General features: G+C 34.8%; 1 protein-coding gene across 2 annotated transcripts in view; it reads left to right on the forward strand.

The window, feature by feature from the left end:
* Window positions 1-20,123, forward strand: part of ZCCHC2 (zinc finger CCHC-type containing 2) — a 91,386-nt gene that overhangs the window by 20,848 nt on the left and 50,415 nt on the right. For both annotated transcript variants that reach the window (XM_072605515.1, XM_072605516.1), the window contains exons 2-4: window positions 4,358-4,469; window positions 9,845-9,921; window positions 15,259-15,330. In XM_072605515.1, the coding sequence (XP_072461616.1) occupies window positions 4,358-4,469; window positions 9,845-9,921; window positions 15,259-15,330 (261 nt within the window). The remainder of the gene's footprint in view (window positions 1-4,357; window positions 4,470-9,844; window positions 9,922-15,258; window positions 15,331-20,123) is intronic.

Genomic DNA, 20,123 nt, shown 5'->3' on the forward strand with positions numbered 1-20,123 from the left:
ATTGATCCCTGGCTACCTAAAATTTTTTTTCCTCCAAGTATTTTAGCCTGCAACATGTCTCCTATACCATCTTGGCCCACTAGAACGAGCTCAGACTTAACATGATTTCTACATGTCATTCACCCTAAGTTCACTTCCAAATGAGGCCTGGTTGATGAGTGGGTGAGTCTGTATCTCTGCCAAATACTGGTCTGGCCATAACAAATATTTGCTCTTCATAATTGGGCTACTAGCCAGTTTTTAGAGTTTGCTCCTAAATTTCCTATTGTCTTACTCTTCTGATGTTTCAGACCTTCCAGAGTTGTCAGGATCTCCAGTGTCCTTCACCTGAAAAGAAAGCTGAAAAGAATATATCCCACAGAGACAGAAGTCATCAAGAGGCCCTTCCTCCGTGAGGAGGCCCAGACCAACTCATCCTCCTTTTCCAAGTAGCCTGGCCAGAAAGCCATAGTCCTAAATTGTTATCTTAAAACATATTTCCACTGAGTGTTTCTGGTAGAATGCAGCTGCCTTCCTTTTCCTTGAGGGCCATATTTACTTCATGGAATATCATATACTAAATTGAGATTCCATTGTCTTTGCTGATAATAACTATATAAATGCTGATGAACCTTTTCTTTTTCACTGTTATTTCTTTTAATTTCATATTTAAATGCTTTTGGTACAACCTAGTTTAGTTGATTTCATGCCAAGCTTTTTGTAAGCTTGTTTAGGCTACTGCTTGTTGTCTCCCTTTCTTCTCTCAGCCCTTTGTAGTCTGTCTTCAGCTCAACTGAAAAGACCTTCTCCAAAGTTACAAATAATTTTTGAGTTGCCAAACCTTGATAGCCTTTTTTTAATTATCCATTTTGACTTCTCTATGATATTCAGTACTGTTAGATGTTCTTTCTTCCTGGAAACTCTCTCCATTCTGGGTTTTTGTGGTGCTGAACTCATGGTTTTTGTATTTGCCTGACCCTTCCTTTGCTAGATAATCAGTCACTGTGTGTTCATCTTTTGTTGCTGAAGAAGCCCATGCCATCAAAGAAATAATATCATGACTTGCACTTGACTTTTTTTTGAGTGAGGGAGGGCTGCGTAGGTCACCAGCCTCACTTCTCCTCCAGAGCCATCTGAATCCAGTGACCAGATATTCCTCAGGATGACTGAAGATGACCCAGGATGAGGCATTTGGGGATAAGTGACTTGCCCAAGGTCATACAGCTAGTGAGTTTCAAGTATCTGAGGTGAGATTTGAACTCAGGTCCTCCTGGTTCCTGCACTGGTCTTCTATCCACTGCACCACCTAGCTGCCCTCACTCACTCACTACTCCTTCCCAAAATGAGTGTATCCCTGGGACCCTTTCTCTGTATTTTCTTGGTGACTTCATCAACTGCCATGGGTTCAATTTGTCATTTCTTCACAGATGACTTCACCATCTATATATCTAGCCCTAGTTTCTCTCCTGAGTTCTTCCTACATCAGCAACTGCCTATTAGACAACTGAATGTCTCAGAAATTTCACACTCAGCTTGTCTAAAACAACTTCTCTTTCCCCCTAAACCTTCTTCTGAGCCTCTGTTTCTACCACCATCCTACTAGTCATTCAGAGTACTTTTGACTTCTTGCTCTTATTTTTGTGAGTCCAAGTCTTGTAAATTGTGCTGCTACAGCATCTCTGGCATCCATCCCTTTCTTTCCACTGAGATAGTCACCAGTATAGTTCAGACCCTCCTTACCTCTTATTTGGACTGTTGCATAAGTCTTGTAACTGTTCTTCTTGCCCCTCTCAAATTCATCTTCCAGAGGGATATTTATTTTAAGTACAGGTCTGACTGTATTTGATTATCCCCAGCTTAATAAATTCATGGTTCCCTAGTGCCTTTAGAATGAAATACAGACTCCTTTATTTGGTATGTAAAATACTTAACAACTTGGCTCCAATCTACCTTTCTAACCTTATTATATATTACTACCTTTTAGGTGCTCAGCAGTTTAGGTAAATGAGACTTTGCACTGGCTGCCCCCCTGCCAGGAAGGGGCTCTCTCCTTTGTCTCATCTTTTACAATCCTTGATTTTCTTAAAAATCACCTGAAGGGTGACATTCTACGTGAAGCTTCCGCTATTGCCCACAAACCAGTGGTGCATGCCTCACAAGAATTATCTTTAATTTATTTTGTTTATATTTTGATGTACATATTTTTTTCTCCGTAAAATGTAAATTCATTGAAGGCAAGATATATTTCCTTTTCTGACCTTTCGTCTTCTGTGACTGGGGCACATAGTAGGCCCTTAATAAAGGCTTGTCTGATTTTTGTGAAATGGCATTGCTGCTAATCTTAACTTTTTTTAGTAATATTTGTAAAATTAGTTTGGCATTTGGTTCCATGTCTTGTTTAACAAGGAAATCAAATGTTTCTGCTGGCTAAGGCAGTTTTCTGGGTGCTTTTGATGGCTGCTTTGGTCTTCTGATTGTTGTATATCAGCTAAACTTTTGTGAGAACTAATAAAAATTAGAATCAGTAACTTCAATTTTATTCATTACCTGTTTTTCAGAATCCGTATCTTAGTTAAGTTAGATTTAATTAATTTTTATCCTTTTGTTCTAGTGCTTTAATTTTTACTGGCTCTAACCAACTACTCTTAATGATTCTGAAATGATCCCAAAATCGGTACACTGTCATTAACCATTAAAATATAATCTATTTCTTCTTAAAGAAATCGTTTGTACTATGTGGTTATAAGACTTCAGTAGCCTTTGACTTCTTTTATTTCTTAATTCTGAGTCTTATTTTCTATCACATATTTCACTTTGCTCACTTTTATTTTTAATTCATCAACTGTTAAAGTCATGTTTTGTTGACTTGCTTTAGAGGATCTGGTCAAATTCTTCATATTTTTTTTTCCATTTTTATCCTCTGCAGCGGACTTCAGTACATAAGCTGCAATCATCTTCATGATTTTCCCCTTGCCTATGCTTAACATGAGCATTGCAAGTTAGGAAGTGATCCTCTTTGTTGCCTGAATTATAGGATCAAGAATCATAGATGATTTGCTTGAATTAAGAAGTTTCCTCATTAGGAAATTCCCACATCAAAGAAATAAATCTGAGGTCAAAGCCAAAAAAAGGGGCGGGGAGTGATTTAGGAAATTTGGGAGGAGAGAAGAAATGAAGGAAGCAAGAATAAAGAGGCAGGTGCTTTCTTGGTGTTAATGAATTTGCTTATTCACGTTAGTGTGGCCTAATTAGGATATTGCTGCTAAAAAAAAATCCTATATACATGTGTATGTAACTGTCTTTTAAAATTATTTCATTATATTCTCTCATTCCTGCTTCAGTTAGAATTGACAATACTCTGTCAACTTTAATATTTTTATTTTCGTTGGGCTAATGCACCTGCATTGATCATTAGGAGGTACCTTGTTTTCAAACTACTTATGAATAGCATTTTGCATGGTATTATGATTAAAGGGACCAATCTATAATGCTCTCATGTGTTGGTGCTTGTATTTCTAGTAGATTTATACCTCTTTTACACAAACAAACTTCTTATTTAACCATGATCAATTCCCACTTGGACTATAACTTCTCATCATTTTAGATCATTTGAAACACTGAAATCAGGTCCAAGGCCTGAAAGAAATTTAATTACATTTTTCTTTTAAAATTCTCTCCTGTATTTTCACAAGAACATTAGATAGTTGTATTCATATATATAGTAAACTGTTCACTTTCAAACTTTATTTCCTAATATTAAAAGATTTAAATCTCTAAGAGGATCATAAATCTGAGTATACATGTGAGTGCTTGCCCTGTATTATGTGAGGCTTGTCCTATCAGCATTGTTTTAAAATAGCATCATAATAAATTATAACCAGGCTTCTTCATATTAACTTATCTTTGTAATATTGTGGGGGGGTTTTCTAGCATTTGATCCAATATCCTATTTTGATGGAGCCACTGACAGTCCTCTTGGGATTGCAATACTTCTATTATAATTTAGTGAATCCCATGATCTAGTACATCTATAACTTGTTATTGCATACACAGCTCTCCACCTCTGCTCTTGATAACTTTGTACTGGTAGTTCTCCATACCTTAAGTACATCCCTTCTTCACATCTACTTCTTAGAATTCTTTGTTTCTTTCAAAACTCAGCTATAGACTTACTGATAGCTGAAAAAAATGTTGACTACTTTTCATCTTCTTATTCTTCATGTCTTCTCTTGACCAATCTCAGTTATCCTTAAAGTTGCTGGTAAAATCATTACAATTATTAACAAAAGTATTAAACTTTGAAATTGTTACAGAGGAATTCATTATCCTTATTAAAGGTTGTATAATGTGAATTAATATGACCCTCTCTTTCATCTAGAATGATACTTCCCGTGGTGATTATTTTCGAAATAATGAAACCAGTTTGATGGAACAAGCCCCTATACTTCACGATGGACTTACCATGATCTCTCATAGATCTCAGCGAGAAGGTATGAAGATATGTTTGAGAAGCTTATTGTTGGCTTCAGTATTTCCTAAAGTATGCTAGGAAAAAAATGCATATTAATTATGGAAATTCACTCAAGACATTAAAGTATTTATTTCACATACTTTGTTTTTGGATAGATTAATTGAGAGAGGGGATGGAAAGAATCCCATTCTACTGAAAGGAAATAGTAGGGTTATGGAAGAGAGACAAGAAATTATTTTCTCCTTTTTGCATTCAGGGAATCCTTTACCCCATGTGGAGAGGAGAATCAAATGAAAAAAAAGGTCGTTCACAAGTGATGTCTTTTACCTGGATTTCTGAAGCACCATAAAGTATTTTCATTTTAAACATAATATATTCTCAGAATAATATATGTATCTTGCTTTTCTGCTAATATTTGATATTTTTCAAAGCACTGAAAGGGCAGTTAGGTGGCTCAGTGGATAGAGCACTGGGCCTGAAGTCAGGAAGACCTGAGTTCAAATTTAACCTTAGATGCTTACTATTTGTGTGACCCCCTACAAATTACTTATCTTCCATTTGCTTCAGTTTCCTCATCTGGAATATGGGAGTAATAATAGCGCCTACCTCCCAAGATTGTGATAATCAAATGAGATAATAATTGTAAATCGTTTAGCACAATGCCTGGCACATAGTAAGTACTATACAAATGTTGGCTATTGTTATTACTAGAGTATGCTTTTTAAATTGTAGCATAATACCCATTTAAACTGCAGAAACAGATTACGCCATTATATTTTACCTTTCTTCTAATTTCCTACTCTTAATGTATACTTTGACTACCCAACTGTTTTCATTTTTAATGCCTATCTTAGCAGATAAATTTTTTCTGTTTGTTTCAAGATTTAATTCCCTAATAAGTATTTGTAATAAATGTTTCGAATCAATAGTTGTGGGATTTTCTTGTCTACAGTTGGTCATTTTTAACTGTTTCAAATGAGAATGACCATTTGCAAGTCACTGATGCTGCTATCCACTGCTGTATTTTTAAGTCACATTGAATTTCAGTTTATTAAATTTGGATAGTCATCATGTCCCAAATTTTATGTGACAAGACAGATTTTTTTCATTGATGCGTAGAAGTTAAAAATATCAAATTTATGTGAAATATAATTTAAAAATTCTCAATTATAATTAGCAGAAATGTTGCTGTATAATCTCCTTTAAGATTGTTGGGTTTTTGTTTTATTTTTAAACTTTTGTTTTTGCTTTTGAGAGTACATTTTTTGTAAATTTTATTTATTTTACACTTAAATACAAAATGAGAAGAGAAAAAAGCTTGCCATGCATACAGCAGACCATAAGAAAGGCTTCAATATAAAACAATAAATTTCCATTTCAAGACAACCTATATAATAATACTATACATTATTTTCAAAGGTGCCCAGCTTTTGTTTGCTTCCTTGTTGGTTTTCTTTTGTTCTCTACTGTGCACTTTTTACTTTCTCCCCCTCTCTCAAAGGCTACATTTAAGCATGTATACATACACACATACATATGTACATAGATATCTATAAACATAGACATATATGCACTCATACACTCATAGGTAAGACCGTACTCTACTTATTTCCTTCTTTCATCTGTTTCTCTGAAGGTGGATAGCAACTTCCTTCATAGGTGCAAGTCTTTCCATGTTTTTCTAAATCAACCAGCTCATCATTTCCTGCACCACAACATGTTCCTTTATGGATTCAAATAGCATCTTCCTTCATAAGATCTTTGAGCTTAATTGGGTATTTATAATAGAATGGTGTAAGTGCTCAAAGTTGTTCTTAAAATAGTACTGCTATTACTGTATACAATTTCTCTTGGTTCTGCTCATTTCACTCTTCATTATTTCGTGGAAGTCTCTCCATTCTTTTCTAAAATCATTGAGCTCATCATTTCTTATAGCACAGTAATATTCCATTATGAACATATACCACAATTTGTTTAGCCATTCCCCAATTCTCCACAATTTCTAGTTCTTTGCCGCAACAAAGAGAGCTGCTGTAAATATTTTAGGACATATAGATTCTTTCCATTTTCCCTAACTCTCTTGGGAAACAGACCTAATAGTGGTATGGCTGGGTCAAAGGGTATAAGCAGTTTAATAACTCTTTGGGTATACTTTTCTTATAGCATCTTCAGCACCATGTGTTTGTATTCGGGATATGTTAACCTCCTAAAAATAGTGAAACCTGCTGACCAGTTCCCAATTCTAGTGATTAACATGGTGACAAATAATTCCTCCAGAGAACCTAGAAGGCTGTGAGGTTTAGAGAGTACATGCCCCAAAAATATTGTGAAAGCCACAGGTAGTATTTCTTCATCATGACTTTTGATTAAGGTTAAGGATTTAGAAGTGAATAGCCATTGAAGGTAGTGTTTGAAATGGAATTTGGATTTCTGAAATAGAAATAATAGACTTTTGGCCAGGGGTAAAGTGTTTCTAAGAAGGACCAATTAAAATGTATTTCTTAAGTACAAATCTGTTTAGGAGAAATTTAAACAGAAAAGAAAGGTAAAAAACTATCCATAGAGATCTGTGACAGACCTGGCTTCTCATAAAGAGTAACAAGTAATAGAAGATGAATACCAGATAACTTGTTATTCACTTGCTTCTTGGCTGTTCCCTCCCCAGCCTTTCCAGCTTCCATGCCTGGTCCAACCCTTTTAGGCCTGAGACCCCATGGCCTTGCCTTGTTGATTGGTGGTTGCCTCATTTGCTCACTACATCTAGGCCTGTATTGGAAGCATTCATTTCACTCCTCTGCCGTTTCCTCAGTGGCCACCATGTTGCCACAGGTACTCCTAGACCCTCTACCCCAAACTCCACTTCACTCCCCTCTCATGATTCCACTCACTAGTCTATAACTTTATGAACTAAAGTCCCTTCCCTGGCCACAGTTCCCAAGATACATTGTCTCCCCATATGAGCTCCTGAATGGCCAATTAGACTGTTTTTGCCTTTGCATCTTATTTCTAATACTTAATACAGTGTTTGGCACCTAGTAAGTGTTTAATAACTGCTTCTTGATTGATTCATTCATGGGAAATAATATCTAAGAAGTGAGGCTCAAATGTCTGTCTTAAAATGCCCAGGGTGTACTAATAATCTAATGTAGGGAGGCAGGTTTTATTTCATAGGAATCACTTAAGACTTTGTAGGATAAGAAGCATGACTAGAATATGGCTCTGTAAGAGTGTGCCTCATTCAAGAAGAACAAAATAAATGTGCAGTGGAGTGGAGAAGAGTAGTGTATGAAGAATTATATGAAAAAGTCCAGATATCTGAGAAAGAAACAGATTTGAGATTATTTGTATAAAGATAAGTGGGAAAAGACGTGTTGTGGCGTATACTACAGACTGCCTGACTAGGAGGAGGAAATTAGGTGGATTTGGGAAATAGGTCACAAGTCTGGCACGGAATCTTGATGCTATAGTGATGGAGAACTTCAAATGAACATCGTCTGGATTTCTCTCCATTGCTGTTTGTAAGACCTTCCCCTTCCAAAAACAGAGCAGCTAGTCAACTTAAGGATTTCAACTTTGAAAAGATAAAATATGTATTGTGTGTGTGTGTGTAAAAGATACAAAAAATATAAAAGATATTTTAAAGAGTATTACTGTGCTTAATTAATTCTGAGCAGCTAGTAAGAATTAATTTAAGTAGAAACTTAAGGAACAAGTGACCACTGCATTCTAGTTTTATAATAAAGGAGAGGTTGGGAGGAAGCATGGTACATTGAAAAGAATGCTGAATATGTGGAGCCTTAGGTCTGAGTTTCAATTGTAGTTCTACTTATTACCTCTGTGTCCTTGAGCAGGTTACAGAGCCTCTTGGCCTCAGCTTCCTTAACTGAACATTTAAGGACTCTTCTGGCTCCTCTAGATCTGATTTTCTTGAATGGTAGTCATAATCTAATATGTGCCATAGATTTTAGAGAAGCAGGTTTTAGTGTTTGGAAAAATGTTAGCTAAGATTCAGTGGCCTAATATTTTTATTCTAAAAAATGAAATTCTTAATTATTTTGGTGGGGAGGAAAAGGGGGACTACTTAAAAGAGATGAATGTGTGCTTGTTGATCAACTCAGATAGTATTTTTTAATACTTGTGAAAAAGATAGAAGACTGAGGATTAATGTAAAAATATATCTTGGTTCTATAAGAGTTAACATTAGTGTGAACCAAATCTAAGGTGGATGGATGGGTGGTTGTAAATAAGGTGGTAAGTTTTTATCTGTTAGGAGCAACAGAATTTGCCATCCTTGTGAGCAAGATAGAAGATACAGTATGATAGTCTAAATAGTATAAATGATAGTATAGTTATAGTATCATTTGGTTTTGAAACTGCTTGAATACCTAGAATGAGAATTAGTGCCTAAAGAATGAGAATAATGACTTAATGTCAGGTAGGAAGGACATTGTTAGTGGAGCACCCTGAGAAATTTGTGTTTGGCCATGTGCTGTTCAACATTGAGTTGGCTAGAAGCTTAGGTGACATGCTTGTCAAAGTTGGTTATGATATGAAATGAGCATGTTGAATAACAACATGAATTTGGGTTAAAAAAAATTGTGTCTTCACAATCCTGTGAGTAACAGCTCTGGGTTTTTAAGTAGATTGTAGACTCAATATGAGTCAGTGGTGAGACATGGCAACCAAGAAAGTTCTCTCATTAATATTTGTGTGACCTTGAGCAAGCCACTTAATGCCTCAGGTCCCTCAGTTTCCTCATTTGTAAAATGAACACACTGGATTAGAATTCTAGGATTCTAAGCCCTTTCTTGTGATACATATTAAGGATACGTGTCTGGGCATCTAGGTGGCACTGGAGTCAGGAGGACCTGAGTTCAAATGTGGTCCAGACACTTGATATTTATTAGCTGTGTGACCTTGGGCAAGTCACTTAACCCCAATTGCTTTGCCTCACCCCTCCAAAAAAAAAAAAAGAGTATATGTGAAAGCACTAAGGTCATTTCTAAATTAGATAATAGTAAAAATATACTAAAGTATGCAATGCTGTCCATTTATAAGATATTGGTTTTATTAAGTAGCCTTAGTGCTTTTTAATGTATTGGTGATAGATTTCATTTTCTTAGTTGTCTTACAGTAGACAAATCATGCTGCTGTGAGGAGTTTTCTTCTAATAATACTATTAATAATTTACTTAAAAATTAAAAATAAATACTTAAAAATTGCTCTTGTAATTTGAATAATTTTTTTCACAGGAATTTGGAGAAAAGTTCTTATCTTTTAATTGATGAATAGCAAATTAATACTTTCTCATCTGTCTCAACTTCAAAGAAGAGTTCTAGTCATGGTTTTGTGTTTGTGATCAAAATAAAACTAAATCATTCTCTTTCTTTTCAGCTGTACATATTGAGAAAATAATACTGAAAGGAGCGCAAAGAAAAAGGGCTGACAAGCATTGGGAATACACCTTCAAAGTAAGTTAATGTATTGAAATAGAGTACTTCTTATGTCAGTTTTTTTTTTAAGATAGAAACTGACATTTGGAAAAAACTTTGTAATTTTAGTTGCATGGGTGTGTGATCAAATATTTGTTCATAGACTTATGAAGTTATCTATTTTCAAAAATTGGAACGCAATAAAGCATAACATTAAAATGACACTGAACATATTTTAATCTTGGATTAAATGAATTGCATTTATAGGATTATAGATTGAAAGGACCAGAGAGGTATCAAGTTGTATCTCCTTTCTTCATAGAATAAATTGAGACTCAATGAGGTTTAGTATATCAGTATTGCCAGAATTTTTTATATAAAGAAAATGGTATACTTTATTAATTTTTAACTGAGATACTCATGTCATATCTTGATGCCTAGAAATTTGTTTCTAAGAAAACAAATGAGAAAAATTTTACATTTTTTTAAACTTTGAAGGGATTACCTATAATAAACACTTTTGCAGTGTGTCTTGAGAACATTTGTGATGAGTACTTTAGTAGAAATGAAGAATTTTTAAAAATTATATTTGGTAGAATGCTAAGAAAAAAGTTTACAATATTAAAAGAAAAGAACAAAAAAATCACCTATGATTGTTTTTTATGGGATAGGATAGCAAATGTAGCTTCTCTGGCTTCCTTCAGGTCTTAGTCCTTCATCATAGTGCCTTCCTTCCGAGAGTATCTTGTAATTATGTCTTGTTGGTATGTAGTTTTTATTAGCATGTTGTCTCCCCAATAGACTGAACTACTTGAAACCAGGGATTGGCTTTTGTTTTGTTTTGCCTTTCTTTTATGTCTTCAGTGATTAGTACAGTGCCTGGTCCATAGGTGGTTAATAAATGCTTGCTGGATTGTTGACATGAGTCTTAATGACTTTATTAAAGTATTGTAAAGACTGTTGCCAGCTTCCTTATCTGTGAAAAGGAGTTGGCTTAGAGCTCTTAAAATTCTGTCACTATATTGATATTTGTGTGATAAAATATATGAAAATACTTTAAGTTTTCAAAGTTAGATGCATATGTATGCATGCCATATATACTGTTATTCCAGGTTAGATAATAGAAGCAAATGTGTAGGCATTTTAACATGCCATACAAAATATAGGCCAGATAGATAGTTTCATTTAAATAAATTTTTACTGATAGTCTTTTATTTTTATATCACTACATTTCTAAATACAGTACATCCTTTCTTCTTCTCCCAGAGAACATTCTCTTATGACAAACAACTTAAAAGGATGCGAGGCAGAGAAGCTGAGCAAAACTACCTCACTTATTGAAAAAGCATCACAAGATATGCAGGGTTCTGTTGGGACTGGAAGCTCAATTCCGTGTGGACGGTCTCGGGCGGGTAAAAGTGGGACTTCTAAATCTTAGAGTCTTACGAGGCCCTCCATGAACATCGGGGGTTCGAGAAGGTCAGACTGAGCTAGCTCGGCTAGCTCGGGTATTTCCGCCTCTCCCCGGGAGATACGTGATGGGTGGAGTCTCCCTGCCCTCGAGGTCGTCCCGGATTGGAGCATACCTAGTTACCTAACAGCACGGTATTGAGATGCAAACTGTGTGGCTGAAGATTAAGTAGGATTGAGGAAGCCAGAAAGCTCTCTCTTAGCACGTGTGGAGCCAAAGAGAAAAGTAGGGCTCCGCTCCTCTTCTTTCCTCTCTTCCCTCCCCCTCTCTCCCCGCTTGTACTTCTACTTCCAATCCCTTAAGCTTAGCCTCCTTAGGAGATCTCCCCCTCTTCCTCCTAAGGAAGAGCCCCCTGCATTTGTAACCCAAACCCTGTAATAAAGCTCAACCCCTGTTCGACTCTGGAACGACCTTTCTCTCATACGTGCATCCGGCGTGGCCAGCCGAAGACCTCGGAGGTGAGGTAGGAAAGACTCCGGTAGCCCAATACAGGCCTCTAGGCTTGGCAGGGTTCCACACCTATAACCACCTATTTGTGTGAATAATCTGGAGAGGAGCCTTTTCATATCTCCTCTTTAGGAACAAGTTTGGTCATTATAATTTTACAGCATTCAATTTCCACTGTTATTGCTGTTTCCATTTGCATTGCTCTAGTCATTATGTATGTTGGTCTGTGCTTCATTTTATATCAATTAATGGCTTCTCATGTTTCTCTAAATTTCATATGGCATCCCCAGTAGAAATAAATCATTTTTATCATTATCCTCCTAGGGTATATGCCTACCAGTGGAATTTTTGGATCAAAGAATATGGACAGTTTAGTTACTTTGTTCATATGATTACACATTAACGGTATTATTTTTATAGAAAGGTATATCAGTATATAACTGTAGTATGTATCAGTACATAACATAGTAGTGTAGGATTATCTTTTACTCAGCAATCTTGATTATAACAGACAGTCATTGTTGTTTGGTTGGGGAAGTTCTGCCATTTGCTTTTGCATGCATATTTTGTGTTATTCCTTTTTATGTATTTTGTGTTCCAGCCAAACTGACCTATTAGCCATTCCCTGAGTTGAGGGTCCATTTCCCAGCTCATTGCTTTTGTGCATACCATCCTCTAGGCCTTTGATGCTTTGTCTTTCCCCTTAGAATCTTTATCTTCATTTGAGGCTTAGCTCAGATGATACCTTCTTATACAGAGTTTTTCCTGAGTTGCCCAGTTAGAGTCTTCTTTCCTCAGATGATTCTGTATTTACTTAATCATAGATCTAGAATTGGAAGGGACCTAGTGCTGACATTCTCAGACATCCTCATTTTGCAGATAAGGATACTAATTTTTATGTGGTCCTATCATTTGCCCTTTGCCCCTTCTGGTAGATTGTGTGCTCTTTGAGGACAGGGACTATTTTGTATCTAATATATGATTGACACATAGTAGCCATTTAGAAATGCTTGAATTTAAATTGTTGCACATAAATCTTTGAGACTGAGCCTCGAAATTATACACCCTATGAGGATTTTTTTAAATATTTTTTTTATTTGTGCCTTTTGTTTTTACATTTAATCTCCCTGCACTGAAATCCCCTTGTGAAAAAGCAAGAGTTTAGCAAAACCATTGAGCGTAATGACTATGTCTTGCTAGCATGTGCAGTTGTTAGTTCTCTGCCTTCATGCTGTGAGGTAGGCAGTTTATTTCATTATCTCTTTTCCAAGACATTAATTGGTTTTTTCCAGGTATTCAGAATTCAACTTCCTTTTAGAGGCTTCTAGGTGGTACAGTAGTGTTAGACTTGGAGTCAGGGACCTGAGTTCAAATTCTGCCGTAGTTACTTATTGTTGTGTGATCCTGGGCCGGTCATTTTAACTTTTTTAAGCTTCAGGTTGTCTGTAAAATGAGAGTAATGATAGTACTTACCTCATGGGGAAAACCAATTGAGATACATGTGTGTAAAATACGATATAAATGTGAAAATAATATAAAAGTGCTAGCAATTATTTTAGTGATTTCTAATTCTTTGGGTTTTGCTTATTTTATTCCGCATCTATTTCTACAGTTATTTTCATATTTGTCTGAATTGTTCATCTTGTCATTCCTTACTGCACAATCCCCCAATTAGTGATCACCTACTTTGTTTCCAAGGGTGCTGCTTTGCGTATTTTGGAACATGTTGTACATTTGTTTCTGTCCTTGCCCTCCTTGGTTTATATGTTTAGCTATGGGATCTCTGGATCAAAAGATTGTAGCATTTCAATCACTTTTCTTGCATTATTACAACTGGATGTACCTAGCATGATTGGACTTATTAAAAACTTGAACTTTAATGCTTTTGGATATATCCTGGATAACAGCTTGGAATTATGCCAAGAAAGTGACCAAAAAGCCTTTGCTGATATCCCCCTGTTAGGCAGTCTATATTGTACTGTATTGTATATGTTGTACTTCGAGAAGGAAGGATGAACAGCAACTATATTGTACACCCCAGTGGCATAAAAAACAGAAAGAGGTCCTGTATGCACCAAAACATTTATAGCTTTACTTTTTGTGATAGCAAAGAACTGAAAACAAAATAGAAGACCATTGGGAATGTCTAAATAGATTGTGGTACACGAAGGTAATAAAATGTCACTGTGCTGTTTAAAAAGACCCACTATAAAGAATTCGGAAAATCGTTGTATAAAACTGTTGCAGAGTGAAGTCAGCAGAACCAGGATAAGTATTCATGACTACAGCAATATAAACAAAAGAAAAATATTCCAAACTGAACACTAAATAATTATGATCATGAAGCTTGGCTTGGAAGAGTTGAGAAAATGTTATATGTCTTCATGTAGGGAACTATGGATGTATAATGCTACATATGCTCTCTATGTATTGGTTAATTTTGCCTCACTGATTTGTAATGCATTACAAGGGCTGGCCCAAGGAAGTAGGGAGAAAATACAAAGAGATTCTTTTAAAGGAGAAAAAGTAAAGTCATATACCTCTCTGTAAGGACAGCCCCTCTAACATTAACTGTTCCCGTCTTTTGTCACCAGTGCCAGTGTGTATGGTGTGAAGTAAAAAATCTCATAATTATATTTTAATTTGTATTTTTATTATTGTTAGTGGGCTGGAGCATATTGTGTGCAATTTTCCTTTTGAAAATTTTTTTCATATTATTTATCTGCTTATATATTGGAGATTGACTCTTGCTATTCTATGCCTTGTCTCTGTTCTTTGTATAGGATGTCATATTTTTATCGTACTTTTACCATTTAGCATATCATATTATGCAGAGCTTTTTTGCCTTACAATTACTTTTTTCCCAAGTCTGTTTTTGGTTTTTTCACATAAAAGGTTTTTAGCTTTATGGTGCCAAATTGTCTGATTGTGTGTGTGTGTGTGTGTGTGTGTGTGTGTGTGTGTGTGTGATTGCCTCCATTTTTTGACTTTTTTTCTTTTTTTAAAATAAAAATCAGATACTAAATGGATTCAACTTTTGATTTTTCATTGACTGTTAAGATTTTATAAATTCATCTAAGCAACCAAAGATTTCCAAATGGTTTGATGATCTCAGATAATAAAGAACATAGTGGGTTCTGTACCTTTCCTTTGGCAAACATTCACCTTCAACCTGTCACCACATGTTGGAAGTTGTGTAATTTAACTGAGTTTAAAAAGTTTCAATAAAATGTAAGAGGTTATTTTTCACAAGTCTTCTCCTTATATCACACGACAGACTTGAGAGATTTTTCTGTTGAGATATTTTGAGAAGAAGATACCAATGCAAAGCTGATTATTTTAAGAGATTTGTTACATTGATGGGCTCACTTCTTTTTGTATAGCTTCCACTTATACAAAACCTTCAAAAAATAATTGTTGCAGGAAGTAAACATGAAATATGTTTTTTTCTCCATTAGGTAAACTGGTCTGATCTTTCTGTAACAACCGTAACAAAAACACACCAAGAACTACAAGAATTCCTACTAAAGGTATGTATTTTGAATAAAGCTACATAATAATGGCCTGCTCAATTTTAATAAAAGCCTTACATAAAGGTAACAAAATTTTTAATTTTAATTCTCCCATTTCTTGATGTTGACTGAAACATTTTCTAAATATTCCTTAACTAATGTTAATTAAAAGAAATTTTTCTCTTTTAAATTTGCTATATATTAACTTTCTCTCAATGATGTAAATAGAAACATTTCTTCTCTTATGGTAAACCAAATCTAACTCCACATCTCATAGTGAAAGTTTTGTACTGTTGACTTGGGGAATTGTGGAAAGAATGGTTTCTAGGAAATTAAGTTAACCTCAATTCTATAAAACTTTTTATAAACTTAAAAAAAAAGTCATTCATAAAACTTTCAATTCTTATCTTTCTGTATCTCCAACTAAAAATTTTGATGGAATTTCTAAGCCGTTAAGCAGAAGATAGTGATGAAATAGTTGTAGATTATCTTTCTGAAGTTGAAGTTTATTAGTGGTGGGGTAGACAATACGAAAATAAAACATAGGTTGAACCATACTGGAAAATAGATAGTGGCCAGGTATAGCTCTGATATGCTCATTAGACACATTTTGCCTTTTCTCAAGTCTGTACTCAAAGATGGTTTCTAAAGTTCTGCTGCCTTTTCATTTTTAATTCCACAAACTTTGGTGTACCTACCATGTGCAAGGCATTCAAGTAGTGTTAGGTACTAAAAGAGATAACAAAGATAAATGAGACCCTTCTTCCTCAAAAAGCTTATGACCTGCTTTGTGTTTTAATGATTACTTTTAAAATATTGGATAAGTTGGAAGAACAAGGAGGTTGATAGAGAACTTGGGTAAAAATGTCTTTACTATTTCACTTGTATGCACACCTACAGACACACATACACAGAGTCCTCCCTTAACATTCAGGGGTGTTAGGGGTGCAGGACCACTTCAAATAACTTCTAGACCCTACCCCAACCCTTATTTTTAATAATTCAGATTATATTTATTTAGTACATAAAACAAGTAAAACAATACACTGTACCCATAAAAACGTTGCAGTTTCTATATGAGAGATTAGTATCTTGCACAGCATGCAGTCTTTGCAGCCACAGTTGCAGCAACTTTCACATATTCCTTAGTGCACTGAAACTTTTAAGAAAATGTAACTATAATAAGTTTATATTTGTATACTTATGGTAGTAAATTATAAACTTGATTGATAATGTACAGCATTTGTGCATTTATAACTTACCAGATATTTTTAAAGTTTTCCTTACATATGCATGTGGTCTGCAGTTTTCTACATTACACTGCAAATCTCCAAAAATTCCCATTTAATTATTCATGGAATAATTCTGAATTAACCAAAACCATGAATATTGAAGAATAACTGTATATTTTATTCCTTTGACCTGAAATAGCATCTTTGCCTCTTATGCTTTTATATTCTGTTATGCACTATAGTTATTGCATGGTATTGAATATATGTCTCAATCTTCTCCCTCCCCCAACCAGATTGTAAACTTTATGAGGAAAGGAACCACATTGTCTTTTTTCTCTCGGCACACTTGACAAAGCACCTAACAGTCCTTTGCAGATAGTAATCAGTTGATAAATAGTGATTTGATGACTGAATTTGTAAATGAAATAGTATTTAAAAACAACCTTAGTTGAATCTATTGGGAATTTTAAGTTGAATGGTTTTTAAATTGTCTTCTTACACATTTGAAAAAAGTAAATTTATAAAAGTTTAATTATCAGTAAAATCATATTTGAGATTAAGGGAAAGAGACAAGAAATATTCAAAGGATCACTAACAACTTTTACCTATTATGGGTATGCCTTATGTCTCTTCCTTGTTAGTTAATTGACAACAACTTACCAAATTTTTGTGAATAAAACAAATCCTTTTCAATAAGCAAAATTTTGTGAATATAAACCAAGTAATTTGGGGGGGTCAGTTCTTTAAAAAATAAATGTTCACCTTGGCATTGTCTAATACCTTTTAAATTTCAATTTTTTTTCTGCTTTCTACTTCTCTGCCTTCCAGCCCTCCCTTACCAAATTGTGTAGCAAGAAAAAAAAGGAAAGGAAAAAAATCTTTATGATAAATATATATAGTTAAGCAAAGCATATTCTTCTCATTGGCCATGTCTAGAAATACATGTCTTATTCTGCATTTTGAATCCATTTCATATCTGTGAGGAGATGTGTTTATTGTGTTTCATTTTTGATCTTTCAGAATAGTGTTTGGTCATTTCATCAAGTATCGTTAAGTCTTTCAAAATTATTTTCTTTATAATGTTGTTGCTGTTGCTTAAGTTGCTGTCCTGGTTCTGCTCAGTTCATTCCTTACCTGTTCATAAATGTCTTCCCAGTTCTTTCTGAAGCTGCCCATCTCTTATTTTTTAGGAAAATCTGTCATTTCATATAAAACAATAATTACTAGTATTCCATTCATTATACTTGCATACCATATTTTGTTCAGCCGTTTGCTAAAGAGAGGATACTGCTTTAGTTTCATTTTTTTTTCTTTTTTTGCTCCTACAAAAAGAGCTTCAATAAATATTTTTGTTCATATGGGTCCTTTTCTCTTTCTTTGATATCCTGGGAATTAGGTTTGACATTAGTGTTATTGCTGGGTTACAGTGACTTTGATAGCATATAGTCCAAATTATTTTCTAGAATGGCAGGACCAATTCATAGCTCCACTAACAATTCATTAATTTGTGCAGTTGTTTTCCTTCAGCCTTTCCAATATTTGTAATTTTCCTTGTTATCATCTTTGGCAGTCTGATGGGTATGAAGTGGAATCTCTAGAGTTGCTTTTATTATCAAATTTCTAATTAGTAGTGATTTCAAACATTTTTCATTATCATTGTTGACAACTTGTATTTCTTCTTTTAAAAACTACCTTTTCATATCTTTTGATCATTGGTCCACTGGAAGAATAAGTCATATTCTTAAAAAGTTTGAATCAGTTGCTTATATAATACCTTGTAAATGAGGCCCTTATCAGAGAAACTTGCTGCAAAGATTTTTTTTTTCTCAGTTAGCTCTTTCCCTTCTAATTGTAGCTTCATTGGTTTTGTTTATGAGCCTCTATCTTTTCTTTGGTCATGAATTCTTTTTGTATCCATAATCTCAAAGGTAAATTCTTTCTGCTTCTCTAATTTGCTTATGATGACACCTTCCGTGTCCAAGTCATATATCCATTTTGAGTTTGTCTTGGCATATAGAGTATGAGCTGTTGGTCGATAGTTTATGCTAGACTGCTTCAGTAGTTTCCCATTGGTTTTCCTCTAATAGTAAGTTCTTATTCCTTGTCTGGGTAAAGGATCTTAGTGCTTACCAAATACTCTGTTGGTTTTTATATATATTGTTTCACAAGTAACACACAGGAGGCACTGGAATTTCAGACTTCATCCTCTAATAGGTTCACTCTTGATCTGGTCAGACAGGAAAGACAGGAAGGCAACTTCAGAGGGGTTAATAATATTACTTTCTTTTAGTCTAGTCTTCTCAAAAAGGTTGCTGATAATGGGAGCACTAACTCATATAGTATTCCCTAATCACCCTTCTCTAGGTGGGCGGTCAAGACAGGCACAGCATTCCAGCTTGTGTGCATTCCCCTAAATCCCCTCAAGCCTTGATGGGATCCGTCAAGGCACACACAGATTCCCCTATGAATTCCCTGTGGTTTCCCCACTCATTGATCATTGCCCATTTGGTTTAATAGGGCAACAGACAAAGAAGACATCTTGCCAACATTAAGCTCATAACTTTAGCAATATCGTCATTCTGCACAAGTATAGTAAATATCAATTATGTCATCCCCATATCTCATGATGCAGTCACAATAAGACTGTCTGTCACTATTATTCTAGAAATTACTATCTAGGATCCTTAGGGCTATTCTGGAAGTTATTATCTAACACCTGGAAACTAGGCACAGCCATGGATCCTGAGAAACTAAACTCTAAAAAGAATAACAAAATCCTCCTTACATAAAATATTTTATGTCTAATCTGTTCTGTTCCACTGATCCAACCTTCTAATTATTTTGATGGTTATTGCTTTGTAGTACAGATTTAGGCCTAGTATTTCTATGCCTCTTTCTTTCTCATTATTTCCCCATTGATATTTTTTGACCTTTTGTTCCTTTAGATGGAAAATACTATTTATTTTTGTTCAATAAAATAACATATGATTGGTTGGGCATTTAATAGGTAAATTAATTTAGTATTGTCATATATTACATATATATTGGAAGGACCTATATTATATATGAGCAATTAGTATAAAGATTCTTAACTTGGGGTCTTTAAAGTTTTTTTTTTAATATTTTAATTGTATTTTTATGTAATTGGTTTCCTTTGTAATCCTATGTATCACATGCATTTGAAAACATTATTCTGAAAAGAGTGGCATGATACACAAAAGGCCAAGAGACTTAGAATTAGTGTTTCTGCAATTATTTAGGTCTTTTTTCCTGTCCGTTAAATAGTGTTTTGTAATTATGTTTATATGTGAGTCCTGGTTGTGTTTTGGTAGATGGACTCCCGAATATTTTATGTACTTTAACTAACCACTTAAGATTCCACTTTTGAGCCTTGGACTTTGTTTTCTGTTTCTGTGTGTGTGTGTGTGTGTGTGTGTGTGTGTGTGTGTGTGTGTGTGTGTGTGTGTGTGTGTGTGTATGTGTGTGTGTGTGTGTGTGTGCGTTACTGTATTCATCCTTCTTTTGTCCAGTTAAGATGAAAGTGAATGGGATGCCTGTCCTTCCACTGCTTCCTCTATA

The sequence above is a fragment of the Notamacropus eugenii genome, chromosome 4 (genome assembly GCF_028372415.1).
Source record: "Notamacropus eugenii isolate mMacEug1 chromosome 4, mMacEug1.pri_v2, whole genome shotgun sequence".
NCBI lineage: Eukaryota > Metazoa > Chordata > Mammalia > Diprotodontia > Macropodidae > Notamacropus > Notamacropus eugenii.